Source organism: Pelophylax lessonae, assembly GCF_965119305.1.
Source record: "Pelophylax lessonae genome assembly, chromosome: 5".
Taxonomy (NCBI): Eukaryota; Metazoa; Chordata; class Amphibia; order Anura; family Ranidae; genus Pelophylax; species Pelophylax lessonae.
The window spans coordinates 62389831-62410447 of NC_138772.1; the positions used below are offsets into that span (position 1 = coordinate 62389831).

The 20617-nt window shown below is 42.7% G+C and overlaps 1 protein-coding gene across 1 annotated transcript in view; it reads left to right on the forward strand.

Moving 5' to 3' along the window:
* The window catches only part of FAM171A1 (family with sequence similarity 171 member A1), a gene marked incomplete at its 3' end in the record, with an annotated part of 223982 nt that overhangs the window by 107060 nt on the left and 96305 nt on the right, over positions 1-20617 (forward strand). Inside the window, exon 3 of the mRNA XM_082258732.1 lies at positions 12441-12533. Within this exon, the coding sequence (XP_082114858.1) occupies positions 12441-12533 (93 nt within the window). The remainder of the gene's footprint in view (positions 1-12440; positions 12534-20617) is intronic.

Here is a 20617-nt window from a genome sequence, read left to right on the forward strand (position 1 = left end):
ACAGCCCCTCCCTCTCAAATAGTTAACCCCTTCACTACCAGTGTATTTTTACAGTAACAGTGCATATATATAGCACTGATTACTGTAGAAATGTCACTGGTAACCCCAAAAGTGTCAAAAATGTCAGTCAAGGGTCCGATCTGTCCGCCGCAATGTCGCAGTACCGCAAAAAAAATCGCAGATCGCCGCCATTACGCGTTAAAAAAAAAAAACAACAAAAATGACAAAAATCTTTCCCTTAGTCAGTAAACGCAATAACTTTTGCGCAAACCAATCAAAATACGCTTTTTGCGATTTTTTTTTTACCAAACATAGGTAGCATAAAACAAATTGGCCGAAAATGTTAAAAAAATTTTGATTTTTAAATTTTTTTTTGGGGGGGAATTTCATATAAAAAAAAGGGAAAAATATTGCTATTTTTGCAAAATTGTCGCTCTTTTTTTGTTTATAGCGCGTGATCAAAAAATCGCACAGGTGATCAAATACCGCCAAAAGAAAGCTCTGTTTGTGGGAAAAAAAGGACGCCAAATTCGTTTAGGTACAGTGTCGCACGACCGCGCAATTGTCCGTTAAAGTCACGCAGTGCCGAATCGCAAAATACCCCCTGGTCGTTTAGCAGCAAAATCCTCCGGGGCTTAAGTGGATAAGAACCTTCTACAGGCCTGTCCAGCTCTCCTAGAATAACTGCCTGTCTCCTGGAATCTCCTCCATGCTCTTGAGACTGTGCTGGGAGACACAGCAAACCTTCTTGCGATGACACATTGATGCTATACTCTTATTAAAGAGTTTTTTCATTTTTTGAGCAGTGTGTGTGTGTGTGTGTGTTAGCAGAGCCCATATAGAATAAACTGATGGGTTTAGCAATTCTTAATGTCACACGGTATTTGCGCATCGCTTTTTCTAACACAATTTTTTTGCAATTGTATTGCACACGAAAATAATGTAATACCCGATTCTTGGTTAAACGTAAAAGATGTCATGTCATGCTTTAAAACTGCACACACCCGTGGAATGGCGCCAGTACTTTAAAATTCTCCATAGGTAACGCTTTAAAAATGTTTGCAGGTTATCAGTTTAGAGGTACAGAGGAGGTGTGTGGTGCGATCATCGTTTACATATGCATGTGGGACTTGCGTATGCGTTCACATTTGTGCATAAGTGGGAGGGGGGGGGGGTCGCGCTTTAACTGTTTGTTTGTTTTTTTAATAGTAATTTTTTCTAAAACAATTTTTGACACAGTCTCTGTATTTGTATTATTATTTATTTGTATTAACTTTATTGCTATCACAAGGGAAGAACAACAGGCCGTGACAGGTCATCTTTTTGAAGAGATCTGGGGTCTCCTCTGGCCTCCAATGTCGCTGATCAGATAAATCTGATTGGCTGCTTTCCTGGTCGACAAAAGACAGGCACGGTACCAGGAGTGGTTGAATTCTCATCGCTTACGGTTTTAGAGATTACAGAGAAGGAGGAACAATGTCCGTTCCTCTCTCTCTCTCTGTGCTGTGCAGCTGTTGCCGCCGGTCAGAGTACTCCCAGGCTCTGCTGTCTGATCACAGTGGTGGCAGGAGGGGACCACATTCTGTCCAAGGATACCACCACGCTCTAGAACCAAGGGTATGCCGGGCCTGTGAATCGGTGAGCAATTTCCTATTAATTTATGGACATCCAACTGCTTAAATCTTTGTTTGGTCTGATCCCATCTAGAAAAGTAACAGCAAGCTGTAATCTCAGTAATAACTCCCCAGTCTAATGGGTCTTTATTTGGTTTGGGGATTAGTACTGCTAGTACCTCACATAGAGATGGGGTAGAATAATGGAGATTTTCACTTGTTCCACCATTCCAATAAGCACTGGGGTTTTCCTGGGGCCCCACAGGGTGATAGGGGGAAGGTCTGGAAGGCAAATAGGACCACTGGTAGGGTGCTTGCTATCTGGTGACTTATTATTTGTCTGGATTAGCCATGGTGCTGGTTTTATTTAAAGAAACTTTTCATACCTTAGTTATTCAGAGCCATATAACAAAGCCTTTTTAAAAGTCCAGATCCAGATATCTTCTCTTCCGCTGTATTCCTTTTTTGGAACCCCTGTCCTTTATTTTTGTGGTCTTTGTCACTGCTTGGAAGATTTCCTTCATTTCCAATCCCTGATATGTAGAAGAATTCTTCATTCCCTTCTTAGACAGGACAAATGTTTTCGGGGTAACTGTAAAATTTTAGATTTCCCATCACTTTCTGTCCTGAGGACAGTGGCCACCAGGGCAAATAGAGCTGTTGCTGTGTAGCAAGCTATAGCAAGCAGTAAGATTTCTCTATAGCTCAACACACAGGTTACAATTTGGTTGTACTATTTCTTTTTAGATTTACCAACAAGTATGTGGTACGAGGGCCTTGCTGATTTGATGAGAATTGATTGGATAGTTTAGTAGGTCCTCTTTATTATATAGTTTTGGTAAATCTAACGATGTTTGTACAGAGATTGTAATGTGTAAAGTGAGCCCGTAGGCATGCGCACAGGGTGTGCCGGATGTGCATGGACACACCCTAATCACCCGTTTCGCATTAGCATTATTGCTGTGTGCCAGAGAGGAGATGGGAAAGATCTTCCACCGAGCGACTGCTGAAAGGAGAGGTGTGGAAGAATTTCTCTCACAGGCAGGGAGATCATGTGTCTGCGGGGCAGAGTGCTGCAATGAAGAGTGTGTGTGTGTATACAAACCCGATTCCAAAAAAGTTGGGACGCTGTACAAATTGTGAGTAAAAAAGGAATGAACTAATTTACAAATCTCATAAACTAATATACCGTAATATAGATAACATATCAAATGTTGAAAGTGAGACATTTTGAAATTTAATGCCAAATATTGGCTCATTTTGGATTTCATGAGAGCTACACATTCCAAAATAGTTGGGACAGGTAACAATAAGAGGCCGGAAAAGTTAAATGTACATATAAGGAACAGCTGGAGGACCAATTTGCAACTTATTAGGTCAATTGGCAACATGATTGGGTATAAAAAGAGCCTCTCAGAGTGGCAGTGTCTCTCAGAAGTCAAGATGGGCAGAGGATCACCAATTCCCCCAATGCTGAGGCGAAAAAAAGTGGAGCAATATCAGAAAGGAGTTTCTCAGAGAAAAATTGCAAAGAGTTCAAAGTTATCATCATCTACAGTGCATAATATCATCCAAAGATTCAGAGAATCTGGAACAATCTCTGTGCGTAAGGGTCAAAGCTGGAAAACCATACTGGATGGCGGTGATCTTTGGGCCCTTAGACGGCACTGCATCACATACAGGAATGCTTCTGTAATGGAAATCACAACATGGGCTCAGGAATACTTGCAGAAAACATTGTTGGTGAACACAATCCACCGTGCCATTCGCCGTTGCCAGCTAAAACTCTATAGGCCAAAAAATAAGTCATATCTAAACATGATCCAGAAGCGCAGGCGTTTTCTCTGGGCCAAGGCTCATTTAAAATGGACTGTGGCAAAGTGGAAAACTGTTCTGTGATCAGACGAATCAAAATTTGAAGTTTTTTTTGAAAAACTGGGACGCCATGTCATCCGGAATAAAGAGGACAAGGACAACCCAAGTTGTTATCAGCGGTCAGTTCAGAAGCCTGCATCTCTGATGGTATGGGGTTGCATGAGAGCGTGTGGCATGGGCAGCTTACACATCTGGAAAGGCACCATCAATGCTGAAAGGTATATCCAAGTTCTAGAACAACATATGCTCCCATCCAGACGTCGTCTCTTTCAGGGAAGACCTTGCATTTTCCAACATGACAATGCCAGACCACATACTGCATCAATTACAACATCATGGCTGCGTAGAAGAAGGATCCGGGTACTGAAATGGCCAGCCTGCAGTCCAGATCTTTCACCCATAGAAAACATTTGGCGGGTCATAAAGAGGAAGATGTGAAAAAAGAAGACCTAAGACAGTTGAGCAACTAGAAGCCTGTATTAGACAAGAATGGGACAACATTCCTATTCATAATATACATGGCATATACATATATACAATATACATGGCCTTGTCCCAACTTTTTTGAGATGTGTTGATGCCATGAAATTTAAAATAAACGTATTTTTCCCTTAAAATATATATATATATATATATATATATATATATATATATATATATATATATATATATATATATATATATATATATATATATTGAAATTTGAAACTTCCACATCATTGCATTCTGTTTTTTTCACAATCTGTACAGTTTTGTGCCAAAGTTTACATTTCTGGAACATTTGTTTGTCGTTGGGTCAAATCAATGATTGCTTTTGACTGTAGTGATGAAAAAATTTGAAGGAGAGGAAACAAAACAAACCTTTTTCTCAAATGATTTTCTAACAATTTTATGGTTTTAGTTTGCGAAACTCCATTCATACCAAAATCGAATCTTGAAAGCAAACAAAATATTGAAGTACTTTACAAGGACATTTGTCAAGTTTCTATTGGCATTAGTGAATGTATTGATGAGATTTTTCATATAAATGTTTGAAAATCTACCAGTGTATGGCCAGCCTATATTTTACTGCACATTGCCTGGTGTAATGGTGTTAGGAATAATGGTATTTACTTCCTGGAACGAGGTCTGCATGCACACTGCTGTGTCTATAACTTGCTATCTGTGGTCCTCAGCCACTTCCTCTCTATGATCTTATACAGACTCCTTCTAGAAGCCATAAAAAAAAGACAATGGAATAGAGCGCTTTGAAGATTGTAATCTCATATTATAATATCCCCTAAAATTCACATAGAGTGCCAACAAAAACATAACATGTGCCACAGGCACAAGATTTTGCAATCTATTTTCTGCCTGTTGAATTTGTGTATGTATGTACAGTGCCTTGCGAAAGTATTCGGCCCCCTTGAACTTTGCAACCTTTTGCCACATTTCAGGCTTCAAACAAAGATATAAAACTGTAATTTTTTGTGAAGAATCAACAACAAGTGGGACACAATCATGAAGTGGAACAAAATTTATTGGAGTTTTCAAACTTTGTTAACAAATAAAAAACCGAAAAATTGGGCGTCCAAAATTATTCAGCCCCTTTACTTTCAGTGCAGCGAACTCTCTCCAGAAGTTCAGTGAGAATCTCTGCATGATCCAATGTTGACCTAAATGACTAATGATGATAAATAGAATCCACCTGTGTGTAATCAAGTCTCCGTATAAATGCACCTGCACTGTGATAGTCTCAGAGGTCCGTTTAAAGCGCAGAGAGCATCATGAAGAACAAGGAACACACCAGGCAGGTCCGAGATACTGTTGTGGAGAAGTTTAAAGCTGGATTTGGATACAAAAAGATTTCCTAAGCTTTAAACATCCCAAGGAGCACTGTACAAGTGATAATATTGAAATGGAAGGAGTTTCGGACCATTGAAAATCTACGAAGACCTGGCCGTCCCTCTAAACTTTCAGTTCATACAAGGAGAAGACTGATCAGAGATGCAGCCAAGAGGCCCATGATCACTCTGGATGAACTGCAGAGATCTACAGCTGAGGTGGGAGACTCTGTCCATAGGACAACAATCAGTCGTATACTGCACAAATCTGCCCTTTATGGAAGAGTGGCAAGAAGAAAGCCATTTCCTAAAGATATCCATAAAAAGTGTCGTATATGTTTGCCACAAGCCACCTGGGAGACGCACCAAACATGTGGAAGAAGGTGCTCTGGTCAGATGAAACCAAAATCAAACTTTTTGGCAACAATGCAAAATGTTATGTTTGGCGTAAAAGCAACACCGCTCATCACCCTGAACACACCATCCCCACTGTCAAACATGGTGGTGGCAGCATCATGGTTTGGGCCTGCTTTTCTTCAGCAGGGACAAGGAAGATGGTTAAAATTGATGGGAAGATGGATGGAGCCAAATACAGGACCATTCTGGAAGAAAACCTGATGGAGTCTGCAAAAGACCTGAGACTGGGACGGAGATTTGTCTTCCAACAAGACAATGATCCAAAACATAAAGCAAAATCTACAATGGAATGATTCACAAATAAACATATCCAGGTGTTAGAATGGCCAAGTCAAAGTCCAGACCTGAATCCAATCGAGAATCTGTGGAAAGAACTGAAAACTGCTGTTCACAAACGCTCTCCATCCAACCTCACTGAGCTAGAGCTGTTTTGCAAGGAGGAATGGGCAAAAATTTCAGTCTCTCGATGTGCAAAACTGATAGAGACATACCCCAAGCGACTTACAGCTGTAATCGCAGCAAAAGGTGGCGCTACAAAGTATTAACTTAAGGGGGCTGAATAATTTTGCACGCCCAATTTTTCAGTTTTTTATCTGTTTAAAAAAGTTTGAAATATCCAATAAATTTCATTCCACCTAATGATTGTGTCCCACTTGTTGTTGATTCTTCACAAAAAATGACAGTTTTATATCTTTGTTTGAAGCCTGAAATGTGGCAAAAGGTCGCAAAGTTCAAGGGGGCCGAATACTTTCGCAAGGCACTGTATATGTGTGTGTATATATATGTGTATATATATATATATATATATATATATATATATATATATATATATATATATAATCATAAAGAAGGGTAAATTCCGCTTGTTTCTTCTACCTTGAACTAATTGATCTTCCACATCAAGGCAAATTCCTGCTATCCTACCAAAACCATAGAAGTCAAAAAGGAAGGCTGTAAGATTATGCTGATATTACAATGTGTTTGGCATTTTTGATTTGAAAGTAAATCATTTTTGCATTATTTGGATACCTATCTACCTTGTTTATGTAAATCGGGTGGAGGTGGAGAATTTTAAGGCTCCGTTCACATGTAGGCGTTTTGGGGTGTTTTTGGGGAGTTTTTCTGCTCTAGGATCAGCTCTCAAAACGCCCAACAAGACAAATCCTATTCATTTCAATGGCCCCTGTTCACATCTGAGCGTTTTGACGCTGTGAGCAAAACGCCCAACGCTCAAAAAAGTACACAAGCTTCTTTTTGGGCAGATTACAGGCGATTTCCATTGGTCTCTATTCAATCTAAAAACGCCTGCACAAAAAACGCCTGTAAATCGCGGTAAAATCGCTGTAAAAAACGCACAAAAACGCTACGCTCAGGTGTGAATGTAGCCTAAAAGGAATTTACAGCAGCTTACACCTGCCATTACCTTGTCTGCTGCTACTTCTTTTTGAAAAGCTTGCCGCAGGTTTTCATCTTCTTGGGTGGCTCCATTGCTTTGCTTGCTCCTCTGCAGCCACCCTTTTGATGGCTGCTTCCTGGAGAGAGACTTCAAGCCAACATTAGTATGCTTCTTGCACCAGCATGAACAGCACAGGCAGCCAGGGAGGACTGGATAGGGTGTGTATGCCCATTTAAACTTGACATTTTGGGACATGTAGCCCTGAGGAGGGGGATCAGGAGACTTTCTGGGAGTAGGGAATTGCAAAGAGCAAGCTGTGGGCCAGTAGTTCAAAAAAAGTTAAAAGTGACACTAAACAATATTCTTATTCTCCAAAAATAATCCATACACATCCACTACTACTGTGTCCTTCTGCCTTCTTGGGAGCCTCCGTGAACTCCCGAACCACTCCTTTTCCCACATACATCCATTCATTTTTTTTAGGAGCAGCGCATGTTAGTTGCATTCATGTGCATTGCTGAATGCAAATTACAAATTCTTTAGTCCCTAGTGCTTCTTTTGAGTGAGCAAGAGAGAGTGGCTAGGTTCCTACATACAGTGGGATTAGGGAGAACAAACGTAGCCACCCTCTAATAGGAAGTCAGATCACAACAGCAAACAAAAGTAGGTACTTTTTAAGTTAAAGTGTCACTAAAACCACATCATAAGAAACTAAAAAAACTAACTCATTTAGTCACTATGAGATTCGTTTTCTGTATTCTGCAAAAAAACCTGGTTGATCCTGCTGCTCTCTATCTCCACCTTCTGTTCAGATCCACAACTCAGCTGGGGATTTTGTGGTAGCAGCTCTGCACATGCTCAGTTTTCAGTGAGTTTCTATGCTGAGCATTTCCACCCTATGACATATGAGCAGCCCATGTGACTGTAGAGTCACACATGTCGCCGTATACACAGTGGTAAATGACAGCCCACTCCCTCCCTCCCTCCTATGCCCAATAACTAGCTAAACATAATGGGGTGGGATATTACAAGTAGATTGGTGGAGGAATCACCTCCCTCTTATTCTAAGACACAGGCCGGAGGGGCGTGACACAGCCTGTGACTGACTGGCAAAAATCAACCCACACCATGTTATCGCCAAAAAGGAATAAAGCTTTGATTTTAAATATATATTTGTATGACAACTTAAAACAGTTTGATAATAATTATTTATTTTTAGTTTGTATTCCAACGGTTATTTTTTTAAATTAGTTTGAACATGTGACCAGCAGCAGAGGACTAGAAGCTCCTCCTGCTTATGTTTGCCTTCCGACTGGCTGGAAAAGAGCTGAGTCATGTGACAGCTGTAAATTGATTAGCAAAAAAGGTTTTTCTCTTTAGTTCGATGGACACAGTGCTCCATAAATCGTAACTAGTGGGTTATATTGCCTCCTCCAGAACAAAAAACACCTGGCTACATCCATGGGCCATCCTTAGCTGGTATATAACCCCCCTCTCTACTCTAGGTAATCCAGTTTTAATCTGTCTAGTCAGAAGTAAGGACCTAGGCTCCCAGCTGGGATCTCTGGTCTTAGCAATTTTTTCTCCTTCCTTTATATCTTTTTTGTTTTTTCTCTCGGGAGATCTACAATCAACTGTCAGGCTGGGCTACGGGTTGAATAATCTAGATCCAGTGGTCCCCACAGCCAGTGAGTGAGTGCAGACGTGCTAGGTCGGCCATGACATAGCCTCACGGACAGAGACTGGCCCGCGAGTTAAACGATATGATGATTCCTCCATGGTCGCAGCAGCAAATTAAAAACCGCTGGTAGACACACTTATCGCTGCAGTGCGTGAGACTTTAAAAATGGAGGATGCGGCTGATGTAGCCACAGATGTGGCTGTGTCTTATGGTACGGACAAGTTGCATTGTACGCCAAAGGTTTCCTTATGTGCCTTTCTTTCACCGGTTTTTCTGCAAGAAATGGGAACAACCAAAATTACCCTTTGTGGTCCCCAAACTTTTGCTGTACGTTACACTTTTGAGGAGTCCCTTTTAAAAAAAGTTGACTAGTCCCCCACGGTGGACCCTCCTGTTTCCAGGTTGAATAAAACAACCATGATCCCAGTAGAGGATTCCCCATCCTTTAACCGCTTGCCTACTGGGCACTTTCACCCCCTTCCTGCCCAGGCCAATTTTCAGCTTTCAGCGCTCTCACAATTTGAATGACAATTGAGCGGTCATGCTACACTGTATCCATATGAAATTGTTATTATTTTTTTCACACAAATAGAGCTTTCTTTTGATGGTATTTTATCACCTCTGGGTTTTTTATTTGTTAAAAAAAAAAAGAAAAAAGACAGAAAATTTTGAAAAAAATTTTTTTTTCTCCTTCACTGATGTGCACTGATGAGGCGGCATTGATGGGCAATGATAGGCTGCACTGATGGGCACTGATGAGGTGGCACTTATGGGCACTGATGAGGAGGTACTAATATGCCGCACTGATAGGCGGCACTGTTAGGCGGCACTAATGGGCACTGAGAGGTGGCACTTATGGGCACAGAGGCAGCACTGATGGGTGGCACTAACGGGCGGCACTTATGGGCAGCACCATCAGTGCCCATAGTGCTGCCAGTCAGTGCCTAGATGAGGAGACACTGGCTGGCAGCACTATGGGCACTGGTGGCAGGCATTGTAGGCACTGATGATGGGCAGTAATTGGCACTTTATTTACATTTTGTGTAATCAGGGCACTGATGATCAGTGTCCTGATTACTTGTACTTGTCTCCCCTATGAGGAGGAGCCGCTGATCGGTTCTCCTCGCCTCACACTCTGACAGTGTGAGGCGAGGAGAGCCAAATAACAACACTTCCTCATTAACATGTGACCGGCTGTGATTGGACACAGCCGATCACATGGGTAAAGAGTCATGTCATTGACTCTTTACTGAGATCGGGGTCGCGCCGTGTCCTAGCAACACGGCGCGGCCACAATCGGCGCACAAGAGAGGCTGTTCTGTTGCACCGTCATATGACCCGCCTGATAAAGCGGAGGCTGTGGCACGCAGCATGTTTACTATGGCTGGTTCGGCATTGCGGCCAGTCTTGCATATTTCAGTAGGACTGTATGTGCTAAACCACATACTACATATATTGTTCCATAACCTGGCCAATCCTGTCAACACGCCCCGCCTGATAAGAAAGCGGAGGCTGTGGCACGCAGCATGTTTACTATGGCTGGTTCGGCATTGCGGCCAGTCTTTGCCTCAGCCCTGGTGTCTCAGATCCTAACTGAATGGGCCAAGCTTTTGCGCCAGGACCTGGGGGATGAACAGGTCCCCGCTGCTTATGTTGATTTAGCGGTCCAGTTGGTCCATGGGCTGCAGTTTATTTGTGATGCAGCTTTGGATACAGCTCCTGTGCTGTCCAAACTTTCTGTTTCAGCGGTGGTGATTAGGCACATGCTATTGCTTAACCTCTAGCTTCTAAGAAAGCTCTTAGTAATTTGCCCTTTCAAGGCGATCGCCTGTCTGGGACTACCCTGGATGACATCATTAGGGTATCATGGGGGGAAGAGTACCTTCCTGCCACAGTCAAGGAAAGGGAGGGAGCCTCGCTACAGATGGGGGCCCTCCTTCTCAGCCCATAGAAAATTATTTTGTGCTTCTGGTACGAAAAATAAGGGAAATAGATCTTTTAAATCTTCCCTGGGTGGTGGTTGTATGGAGATTGATTGATAGATCAACCTCCGTACAATCAGCCTGCCCATAGGTGGCCTTAGGCTAGAGTTCTACATTAAAGTGGTTCTAAAGCCTCAAGGTTTTTTACCATAATGCATTCTATCCCCCCCCCCCCCAACCTCTTTATTCTTACCTGAGCCCAGTCTGATTCAGCGACATGCACAAGAGCAGCAGCTGTCAATCAACTCCAGTTATGGGGTGGGGCAGGGCGGAGTCCGCTGTCTGTGTCAATGGAGTGAGCATGCACGAGTGCCCCCATGGGAAGCGGCTTCCTGTGGGGTCACTGGACAGATAGGTGGAGCCAGGAGCACCGGCAGGGTACCCAAGAAGAAGAGCTTCGGGACCGATCTGTGCAATTTCATTGCAGAGAGCAGGTAAGTGTAGAGATGTTTGTTGTTTAAAAAAAATAATTGTTTACAATCGCTTTAAGAGCCGGTTCACATAGGGGCGACCCGACTTGCCGGGGCAACCTGTGAAGTTGCGGTGCACAGCGCGCACCGCGACCTCGGAGCGACTTGCACGGACTTCATATCATTGAAGTCAATGCAGGTCGCCCCAAAGTAGTACAGGACCCTTTTTCTAAGTCGGAGCGACTTGTGTCGCTCCTATTAGAACGGGATGCTGTCCAGTTCTGGGCACCGGTCCTCAGGAAGGATGTGCTGGAACTGGAGAAAGTCCAGAGAAGGGCAACAAAAATAATTAGGGGAATGGAGGACATCGGCTATGAGGAAAGACTACATGCACTGAACCTATTCTCTCTGGAGAAGAGACGCTTGAGGGGGGATATGATATCAATGTACAAATACTGTACTGGCGACCCTAGCATAAGGAACAAACTATTTAGAGTAAGGGAATACAATAAGACACGTGGCCACTCACTAAAACTAGAGGAAAGGCGGTTTAACCTTAAAGTGCGTAAGGGGTTCTTCACTGTAAGAGCGGTAAGGATGTGGAATTCTCTTCCGCAAGCAGTCGTATCAGCGGGGAGCATTGATAGTTTCAAAAAACTATTGGATGGACACCTTAAAGACCACAACATACAGGGGTATACAATGTACGGTTAAAAGCAAACACACACACATAGGTTGAACTGGATGGACTTGTGTCTTTTTTCAGCCTCACTAACTATGTAACTATGTAACTATGTAACTATGTAACTGTGCTAATCTATGGCAGGCGACCCGTCAGGTGACCAGGTCGCCTGACAAGTCGCCCCAGTGTGAACCGGCTCTAACAATGAGATTTCCTTTTGGTATCCTGTTCTGTAGAACCAACAGGAAGTGAAAAGAAAACTCTCCTAAGTGTCGGAAGTTCAGACAGTTGTCAATACAAAGGTTCTCAATGATAGATTTCCCTTCTATTGCTGTTCTGGTGACAACTCAGTTTTTGTGTTTTCCTTCACTTTCTGTTCCAGTGTCATCGGTCTCCAAGACAATAGAGATGATGGGTAGTTTTTCAAAGAGAGCACACTTGGGAATTCTAGTCCGTTACCACTCTGTCCAATAATTTTTTAAAAAATTGTTTTAAATACACTTTAAAGGTCACGTTTTCCATACTGAATGTGGGTCCTTATCTGTGAATTTTCTCTTTCAGTGTTCTCCTTTCTGAGCCTTGAATTGCTGCCTGAGCGCTCAGCCACGTTAATGGTGTACGATGATGTTGTACAGATAGTCTCAGGATATCAAGGTAAGAAAATATTCACTGTCAATTAATTCTGTAATGGCCAATATGTACAAAAAGGTTTAAAATCAAACTCTTACATAGAGGTGCTGCTCCCAATGTATTAACCCTCACAGTGTAACTAAGGGCTGCGTATGTCTGAGTCCTTCTTTGAAACTCCGCTGACTGAAGCTGACCAATTCCTTCAATAGATACTTCATCAGGTCCTTCTTCTGTTTCCTGTCTATGAAATCTCCTATAGCAGTGATGGTGAACCTTGGCACCCCAGATGTTTTGGAACTACATTTCCCATCATGCTTAACTTACACTACAGAGTGCCTGAGCATCATGGGAAATGTGGGGTGCCAAGGTTCACCATCACTGCCCTATAGGAATCTCTGATCTCAGCCAAAATGTCAGACTTTACATGACTATTATCTCTCTCTCTTTTTTTTTTGTGGAGGTTAAAGCGGAGTTCCACCCTGGATTTTTTTTTTTTTTTTTTTAATACCCCCGGGACAGTCAGGGCTAGTGCATTCCACAATGGCTAGCCTCTGATCTGCCCGGGTTGCACTTACCTGTTAGGACAAATACTTACCTTGCAAACGTCTTGTCCAGCGCTGCCATCTCAGATGTGGGCAGCTTGAAGCCAGCGCGTCCTCTTCGGCGTCTTCTTCCGCCGCCTTTGGTCCCACGATGCTCTGCGCCGGCCCCGACGTCACTTCCGGGTCGCGCGCGTCATCCCTCCACAGCTTCTGGGCATGCCCAGAAGCTGTTTAGAAGGGGATGATGCGCGCGACCCGGAACTGACGTCGGGGCCGGTGCAGGCGCATGATTCCTGGGAGCGATGACGTTCAGCTCCCAGGAATCATTGCAGAGCCAGGAAGTGACGACGGGCCGCGGCCGAGGAAGGAGGAAGAAGGAAGTAAGGTAAGTATATTTTCTTCGCTACGAGGTAAGTAAAAAAAAAAAAAAATATGCGATTATCCATTTCTTTTTCAGGTGACCCGGAGCGAGAAGATGGAGGTAAGTATAAAAATAGGGTGGAACTCCACTTTAACTGCTTCTGGACCGCCTGCCGCAGATATACTGCGGCAGGCTGGCCATCCTGCGCGAACCGATGTAGGGCTACGTCAGTCACACGCCTGCAGCGAGTGGGCGAGCGCGCGCTGCCGCCCGTGCGCTCCCACCCCCATTCGGCAGCAGGGACTCCCGATGCATCGGGCAGGCGGCTCCGATTGGCACCCACGATCGCTCCCCGCTGAGAGAGAAGAACAGTGAGCTGTTGTTAACACAGCTGACCGTTCTTGTCTCTGGAATGATCATAGAGCCCCTGTGATCCTTCTATATAGGATCACAGGTCTCTAAGGTCATTCCTTAAGCCCCGCCCCCCATACAGTTAGAAACACTACCCTAGGCTCACATTTACCCCTTGGTCACCCACAGTGTTACCCCCTTCCCTGCCAGTGTCATTATTACAGCAACAGTGCATATTTTTAGCACTGATTACTGTAGTAATGTCACTGATCCCCCCAAAAGTATCAAAAATGTCAGTTAGGGGTCCGATCTGTCCGCCGCAATGTCGCAGTCCTGCTAAAAATCGCAGATCGCCGCCATTATTAGGAAAAAAAAAAACAATAAAAATGACATACTGTATTTTCTGGCGTATAAGACTACTTTTGAACCTCAAAAAAATCCCCCAAAAATGGGAGGTCTTCTTATACGCCGAGTATAATATCTCCAAGGTAACCTAAGTATAAGTATTACCGGTAGATCATGTAATAGGGGGGTCGTCTTATACGCCGGAAAATACGGTAAATCTTTCCCGTAGTTGGTAGACGCGATAACTTTTGTGCAATACCAATCAAAATACGCTTATTGCGATTTTTTTTTTTTTTTTTTTTTATACCAAAAATGTGGCAGAAAACAAATTGGCCTAAAATGTTAAGATTTAGATTTTTAATTTTTTTTTTTTTTTTTTTGGGAATGTTATATAACAATGTGAAAAATATCGTTTTTTTTTTTTATTTTTCAGAATTGACGTTCTTTTTTTGTTTATAGCGCAAAAAATAAAATTCACACAAATACCACCAAAAGAAAGCTCTATTTGTAGGAAAAAAAGGACATCAATTTTATTTGGGTGCAGTGTTGCACGACCGCGCAATTGTCCGTTAAAATAATGCAGTGCCGAATCACAAAAAATGGCCTGGTCATTAAGGGGACAAATCCTTTCCGGTCCAGGACTGGTTAATGAATAGGGCTGTAGGCTGAAGAGGGTTGTAAATAGCTAAGCACTCCCCTCCATTAGCATCCAAAAACAATGTTTGCATTCTGTGCACAAAAATGTTATAAAATATTGGTTTATAAGAGCCCATTCACACTAGCATTAGAGCCCATTCACACTAGCACGACTTGTGAGGCGACTTGTGTAGCCCCAGGTCGCTTGACATAACAAAAGCAATGTTAATCAATCAGTGCCGTCTTAATTGGCACTACTGATGTCGCTCCGACTTCAGAAAAGGGTCCTGTACTACTTTGAGGCGACCTGTGATGCGACTGTCCCATATACTTCAATGGGAGTCGCCTCCTTATCTTAATTGAAGCGACTTGTTATCAGACTTTCCAGGAAGAAGAAAGAGATTAGCCAGGCATTCCCCACAGACAAAGTCGCCTGTCTCTTCAAAGTAGTGCACAAGTCTCTTCCAAGTCTCTTCAAAGTCACGGGGCGACTTTCTGGTCGTGGTAGTGTGAACCGGCTCTAAACCGATCACATTGAGGTCCCTTTCACACTTGTGTGACTTGTCCTGCGACTTGGGACTGCAAAGTCGCATGACAAGTCGTACTCTACCGTTCATATCTGTAAAACTTCAAGTTGCAACGACTTCAACGTAGTCCCTGCACTACTTTGGTCCGACTTTGATGTGTTTTGAGGTCCATAGACATAGGCATTGCTTCAAGTCCAGTCAAAATCATGCTACATTTGGGTCGCACAAGTGTGAAAGGGGCCTGATCAAAACCATTCCAGTTTCCCATTAAAAGTTATTCACCCGCCTAATTTTCCTCATTTTTACGGGTGTGTGAGGAGAGCAGAATGCCTGGAAGTAGCCCATTTGTAGTGATAGAGTCACCATATGTCAATTTATTAAGCCTCGTAGAGTCTGTAAGCCTTTTGGCTGACGTACATCTGGAATCTGTTCCCAGAAAAGTTATTTTGAGGTCAGTGCAAAAATAAAAATCTTCTCTTCACTACCCAGAATTTTCCACTGTCCTTCTAGTAACAAAAATATATAAAAAAAAAAATAAATGGAATTGTGCAGCATGTGTGTTATTTGGAGGGCAGCTCCATGCTAATCCACAAAGCATATTAGCAACTTTGTACATAACCATAGTAAATAAGTGAATAGGGAACAGCAAAGCTATCACTAAGTGATTCCCACTTATAAAATAGTCTACCAAAAAAAGAGTAAATAAATGAAGCGCTGTATGCAAATAGAATACTAATACAAATAATTACAGACTCCCAGTGCAGTGCAATAAGACAATACAAACAGTGTCTGTAAGTATACAGTAATATAAAATTGCAAAATCTGTGAGATTACTTCGATACATACTGTACATAATACAAATGTGAGTCGAAAATTATATGATTGAAACAACTGTGATCTACAGTGATGTGTGACCGGTCTTTAATAATCAAATTAAACCATTCAGTGCCAGTTCACATATATGCGATGCAGGAATCCTGCAAATCCACCGCGGGTTCCCCCATCGCATTCAACTCTCAGGCAAAGTTTGAGCTACCCTCAAATTCCATACCAGACCCGAAGGGCCTGGTTTGGAACCTGGGGGGGAACCCCACGCCGTTTTTTTCCCCATTTTGGCGTGGAGTTCCCCCTCAAGATTCTCACAGCGCAAGTCGCGCCGCAAGTCGGATCATCCTGATCCGACTTGCGGTGCGACTTCCATTCAAATCAATAGGCTCCCATAGGGAACCATTGATTTTGAATGGAAGAAAAAAAAACGTATAACGTGGCTTAACGCCACGTTATTCAGCCTTTAGCAGCGTCAGACGTTTTTACAGCTTGACGCTGCAGCTACAGAACGCACTGTACATCCACACTAAAGTAGACTATATACTATAACCACTTGCCTTCCGCCCCATAGCAGTTTTACTGATACAGGGCAGCAGCTTGCACCGAATCACATATATATATATATATATATATATATATATATATATATATATACAGTATATATGCAGTATATATACAGTGTATATATATATATATATGATTTTCCATGTCTGCCAGCAGGGGGTGCACGTGCGCTGCTTCTGCTGTTAATATTCACAGCAGAAGCTGATCTGTAGTTGCCGGGCACTCAATGTCCTCCGCCACCAACCGATCGTCAGAATGTTACACAGAATGGTAATCTGCCTATGTAGACAAGACAGAATGCCGTTCTGATGGTGGAAGGGATGGATTCTGTATTCCTGCAAAGCAGGGGCTACAATCCATGTCTTCCCCTAGTAAAAACAGCACATACTAAACACTGGCTAGGCACATATTTAAGCCTTTGATTGAACTAGATGCTTAACCCCTTCCCAGCCAGCGTCAGTACAGTGACAGTGCATATTTTTAGCACTAACCACTGTATTAGTGTCACTGGTTTCCAAAAAGTGTCAGTGCCCGATTGCCCGCTGCAGTATTGCAATCACAAATTACATACAGCAGCGCTCAATATGTGTTAGCATATTATAGATCATACAGTCCTCATAAAGAGTAATATAACCGCCAAAAAGTCTCTGTTTGAAGCAAAAACAGATATTCCAAGTACTATTGGTACTCCCGGTGCTCAATGTTTATTATCCGGCATTCACCTTCACCACACCATCAGTGACCCCTTAGGAATGGGCACTCACCAGAGATAACATGGTCATACGCCTGTAAGCATTGGTTGCTTGAACCCTTGACACTCCGGAACACCTCTGCTACCACCAGATGACCTCCGCACTCGAGTATCAATCAGGGACCAGACCATACCAAAAAAATGGAATAGGAGGCACAATAGTGTGATACTGTCTTATAAACTTTTATTTAACACCACACTTCAAAGTCAACCCCCCAAATCCAATATGCTTACATCAAATGAAACTTTTCCAAGCATAAAATGACAATCAAGTTGTTATGGCCGGCTCACCGATGCTGAATGGTTCTTTACCCAGCTTAGTCTGTAGGCGAGATCCGGACTCCAGCCATGACTTCTGTGATCATCAAGGAGACAGCGTGCCTTGATGGAAAAGTTTCATTTGATGTAAGCATATTGGATTTGGGGGGTTGACTTTGGAGTGTGGTGTTAAATAAAAGTTTTTCGCAGGACCGCGCAATTGTCAGTTAAAGTAACGCAGTGCCGTATTGCAAAAAATATTCTGGTCATGATGAGGGGTAAATCTTCCATCGGTCAAGTGGTTAAAAAGAAAAAAAAACCTAACCCAATTTGCAAGGATTGCATTTGCAAAAAAAAGGGCATGCAGGAAATTCTATCAATTTTAGAAAATAGGAAAAATAGTATTCGCTAAATTTTATATTGTATTATATTACATTTATTCCTTAAACCGCTCAAAGGGTGAATTACTCTCCATAGTGAACACCTTAAAATAGTTCCTGTTACAGTATGAGTAATTGTGAACTAATCCAAACTGGAAATAATTAATCTTCAAAGTTGTTTTTTTTTTTTTTTCTTCAAATTTTTTTCCAGAAGTTTTAATTAAAGTTTGTGTTCTCGTCTTTGACACAAGCAGATCTCAGCCAATCGGTGTCTGAGCCAATTTCCTGGGGAGTTTTTAGCTGTTTGACCTAGAGGGCAGTTTCATGTGTTTTATAGCTCTATAGTAATGAAAGCCACATGGAAAATACACGGTGCGTGTAAACGTTGCCCAGTGTCATGACACCTTTATTTCTTTTTTTTTTTTTTTATGCCATTCTTTGGTAAGAATAGCACAGGGCCAGGTTGTACTGTGAGAACCTTAAAGAAAATGCAATAAGGCATTCAGTCTTCCTTGAGCAATAAAGAAAGCCTATTAAGGAGGAGGCGACTGGGAAGTATGGGAAACCTGCCTGCTACTTAACGCTGATGTGTTTTCCAGACCATGCTCTGTCCCAGATACATAAAACCTCCTCTACAAAAGCTGAAGGGGTGCAATGTCCACAGCCACCAATCAGGGATCAGCTGCTTTCTATTGTATATAAAGTCAACTGGGAGCGGCTCTGCGTTCATCACAAATACATCACTTACTGAATTTTTTTTTTTTTAATCACGAAGTGCAAGTACTTGACTTAGACTTTATTTTGCAATCCCTGTAGAACCGAGGTCAGAGTGGAAGAGGGAGAGGCAGCACACAGAGTCTGTTTTTGCTGGGAGCTTGCTGATAGTAGAAGAGAGCAGTGTGACCTGGTGATGAGTATCAGTCTGCTGCTTCTCTAATGATAAGCAGGGGAGGGACAGGACCCATGTGTATTAACCACTTAAGGACCAAGCTTAATTCTGACACTTGTCATTTAAAAGTGAAATAGGTATTTCTAGCTAGAAAAATATTTAGAACCCCCAAACATATATAATTTTAAAATTTTATGGTGGAGGCGGACGCATGCGCAGTGGAGGACGATGGCGGCCATCTTTTCGGTTTAAACAACTACATGTGGATACACTCAACGCTGCTGCCACTCTGCATAAATGTGAGTGCAATTTATGATGATTTATGCCAATAAAAGATTATCTAGGACGTATTACACTATGAGAGGCTCCTCTTGTATCTTTTTGAGATAAAGTTCACAAGGGAATATCAGCGTATGAGATACGGTTGACCATGGATACCTGCTGAGAGCCAGTCTTATGTCTATTGATATCTGTTCACGTACACTGCTCATAAGATGGTGAGATCTGGTAAGGGTATTTAAGATACCTCTCTTGGTGGTGGTTTTATGTCACGCGGTCTTCCGAGGGAGAGCTGGTGAAACGCCATTTTTTATCTACACGTGGTTATCTACTGTCTGATTTGATTTTAAAGGACTTTTCCTTTTTAACTATATGGACTTTTTATCATTTTTAAGCGCTGCAATTTTATATTTTTTATATTATATGATTATTTCAGGATCTTTTTGTGTAGCTGCTTTTTATGCAATTTATGAATTTATTCAATTACCTGTAACTATTGACTGTTCGCCAAGTGGTGCATAGCGCAGCTGTCTTATACTGTTTTATATATATAATTTTAAAGCAAAGAGTCTGGAGAATAATATGGCGGTCGTTGCAATATTTTTTGTCACACTGTATTTGCGCAGCAGTCTTTTTAACACAATTGTTTTGGATAAAATGCAATTCAATGCATTTTAACCTCACTAGCGGTATTCCTGAGTGTGGCTCGGGGTTAAAGCGGAGTTCTGGCCTCAAAATCGAAAAAATCGATTTTCGGCAATCCGCTTGCTGAGTGCAACCTGAAAAAGAAATGGATACTGCCGATTTTCTTTTTTTTTTTTTTTTGGTCACTTACCTTATTATAGAAGAAAATATACTCACCTTCCACTTCCTCCCTCTGCGGCCACGGCCCGCGCCGTCACTTCCGGTTTGCGAAGATTCCTGGGAGCTAAACGTCATCGCTCCCAGGAGTCAATGCGCCTGCACCGGCCCCGCTTGTCACTTCTGGTGCAGGCGCGGCATTCCCTGCTAAACAGCTTCTGGGCATGCCCAGAAGCTGTGCAGGGATGCCGCGCCTGCACCGGAAGTGACGAGCGGGGTCGGTGCAGGGCATTGTGGGACTCCGAGATCACAGAAGAGGACATGAAGAGGGACGCTGCGGCTTCAGCTGCCCACACCTGAGATGGCAGCGCTGGAGAAGAAATTTTCGAGGTAAGTATTTCTTCTTACAGGTAAGTGCGACCCGGGACAGTTCAGAGGCTATCCATTGTGGAATGTACTAGCCCTGACTGTCCCGGGTGGTATTTTTAGCTAAAATTGACCCCCGAGGCCGGAACTCCGCTTTAATATGGAGTACCAAGATCGGAACCAGAATTAAACTCACCTTCCCCTGCGATCCCTCACCGTCCTCCAGCTAT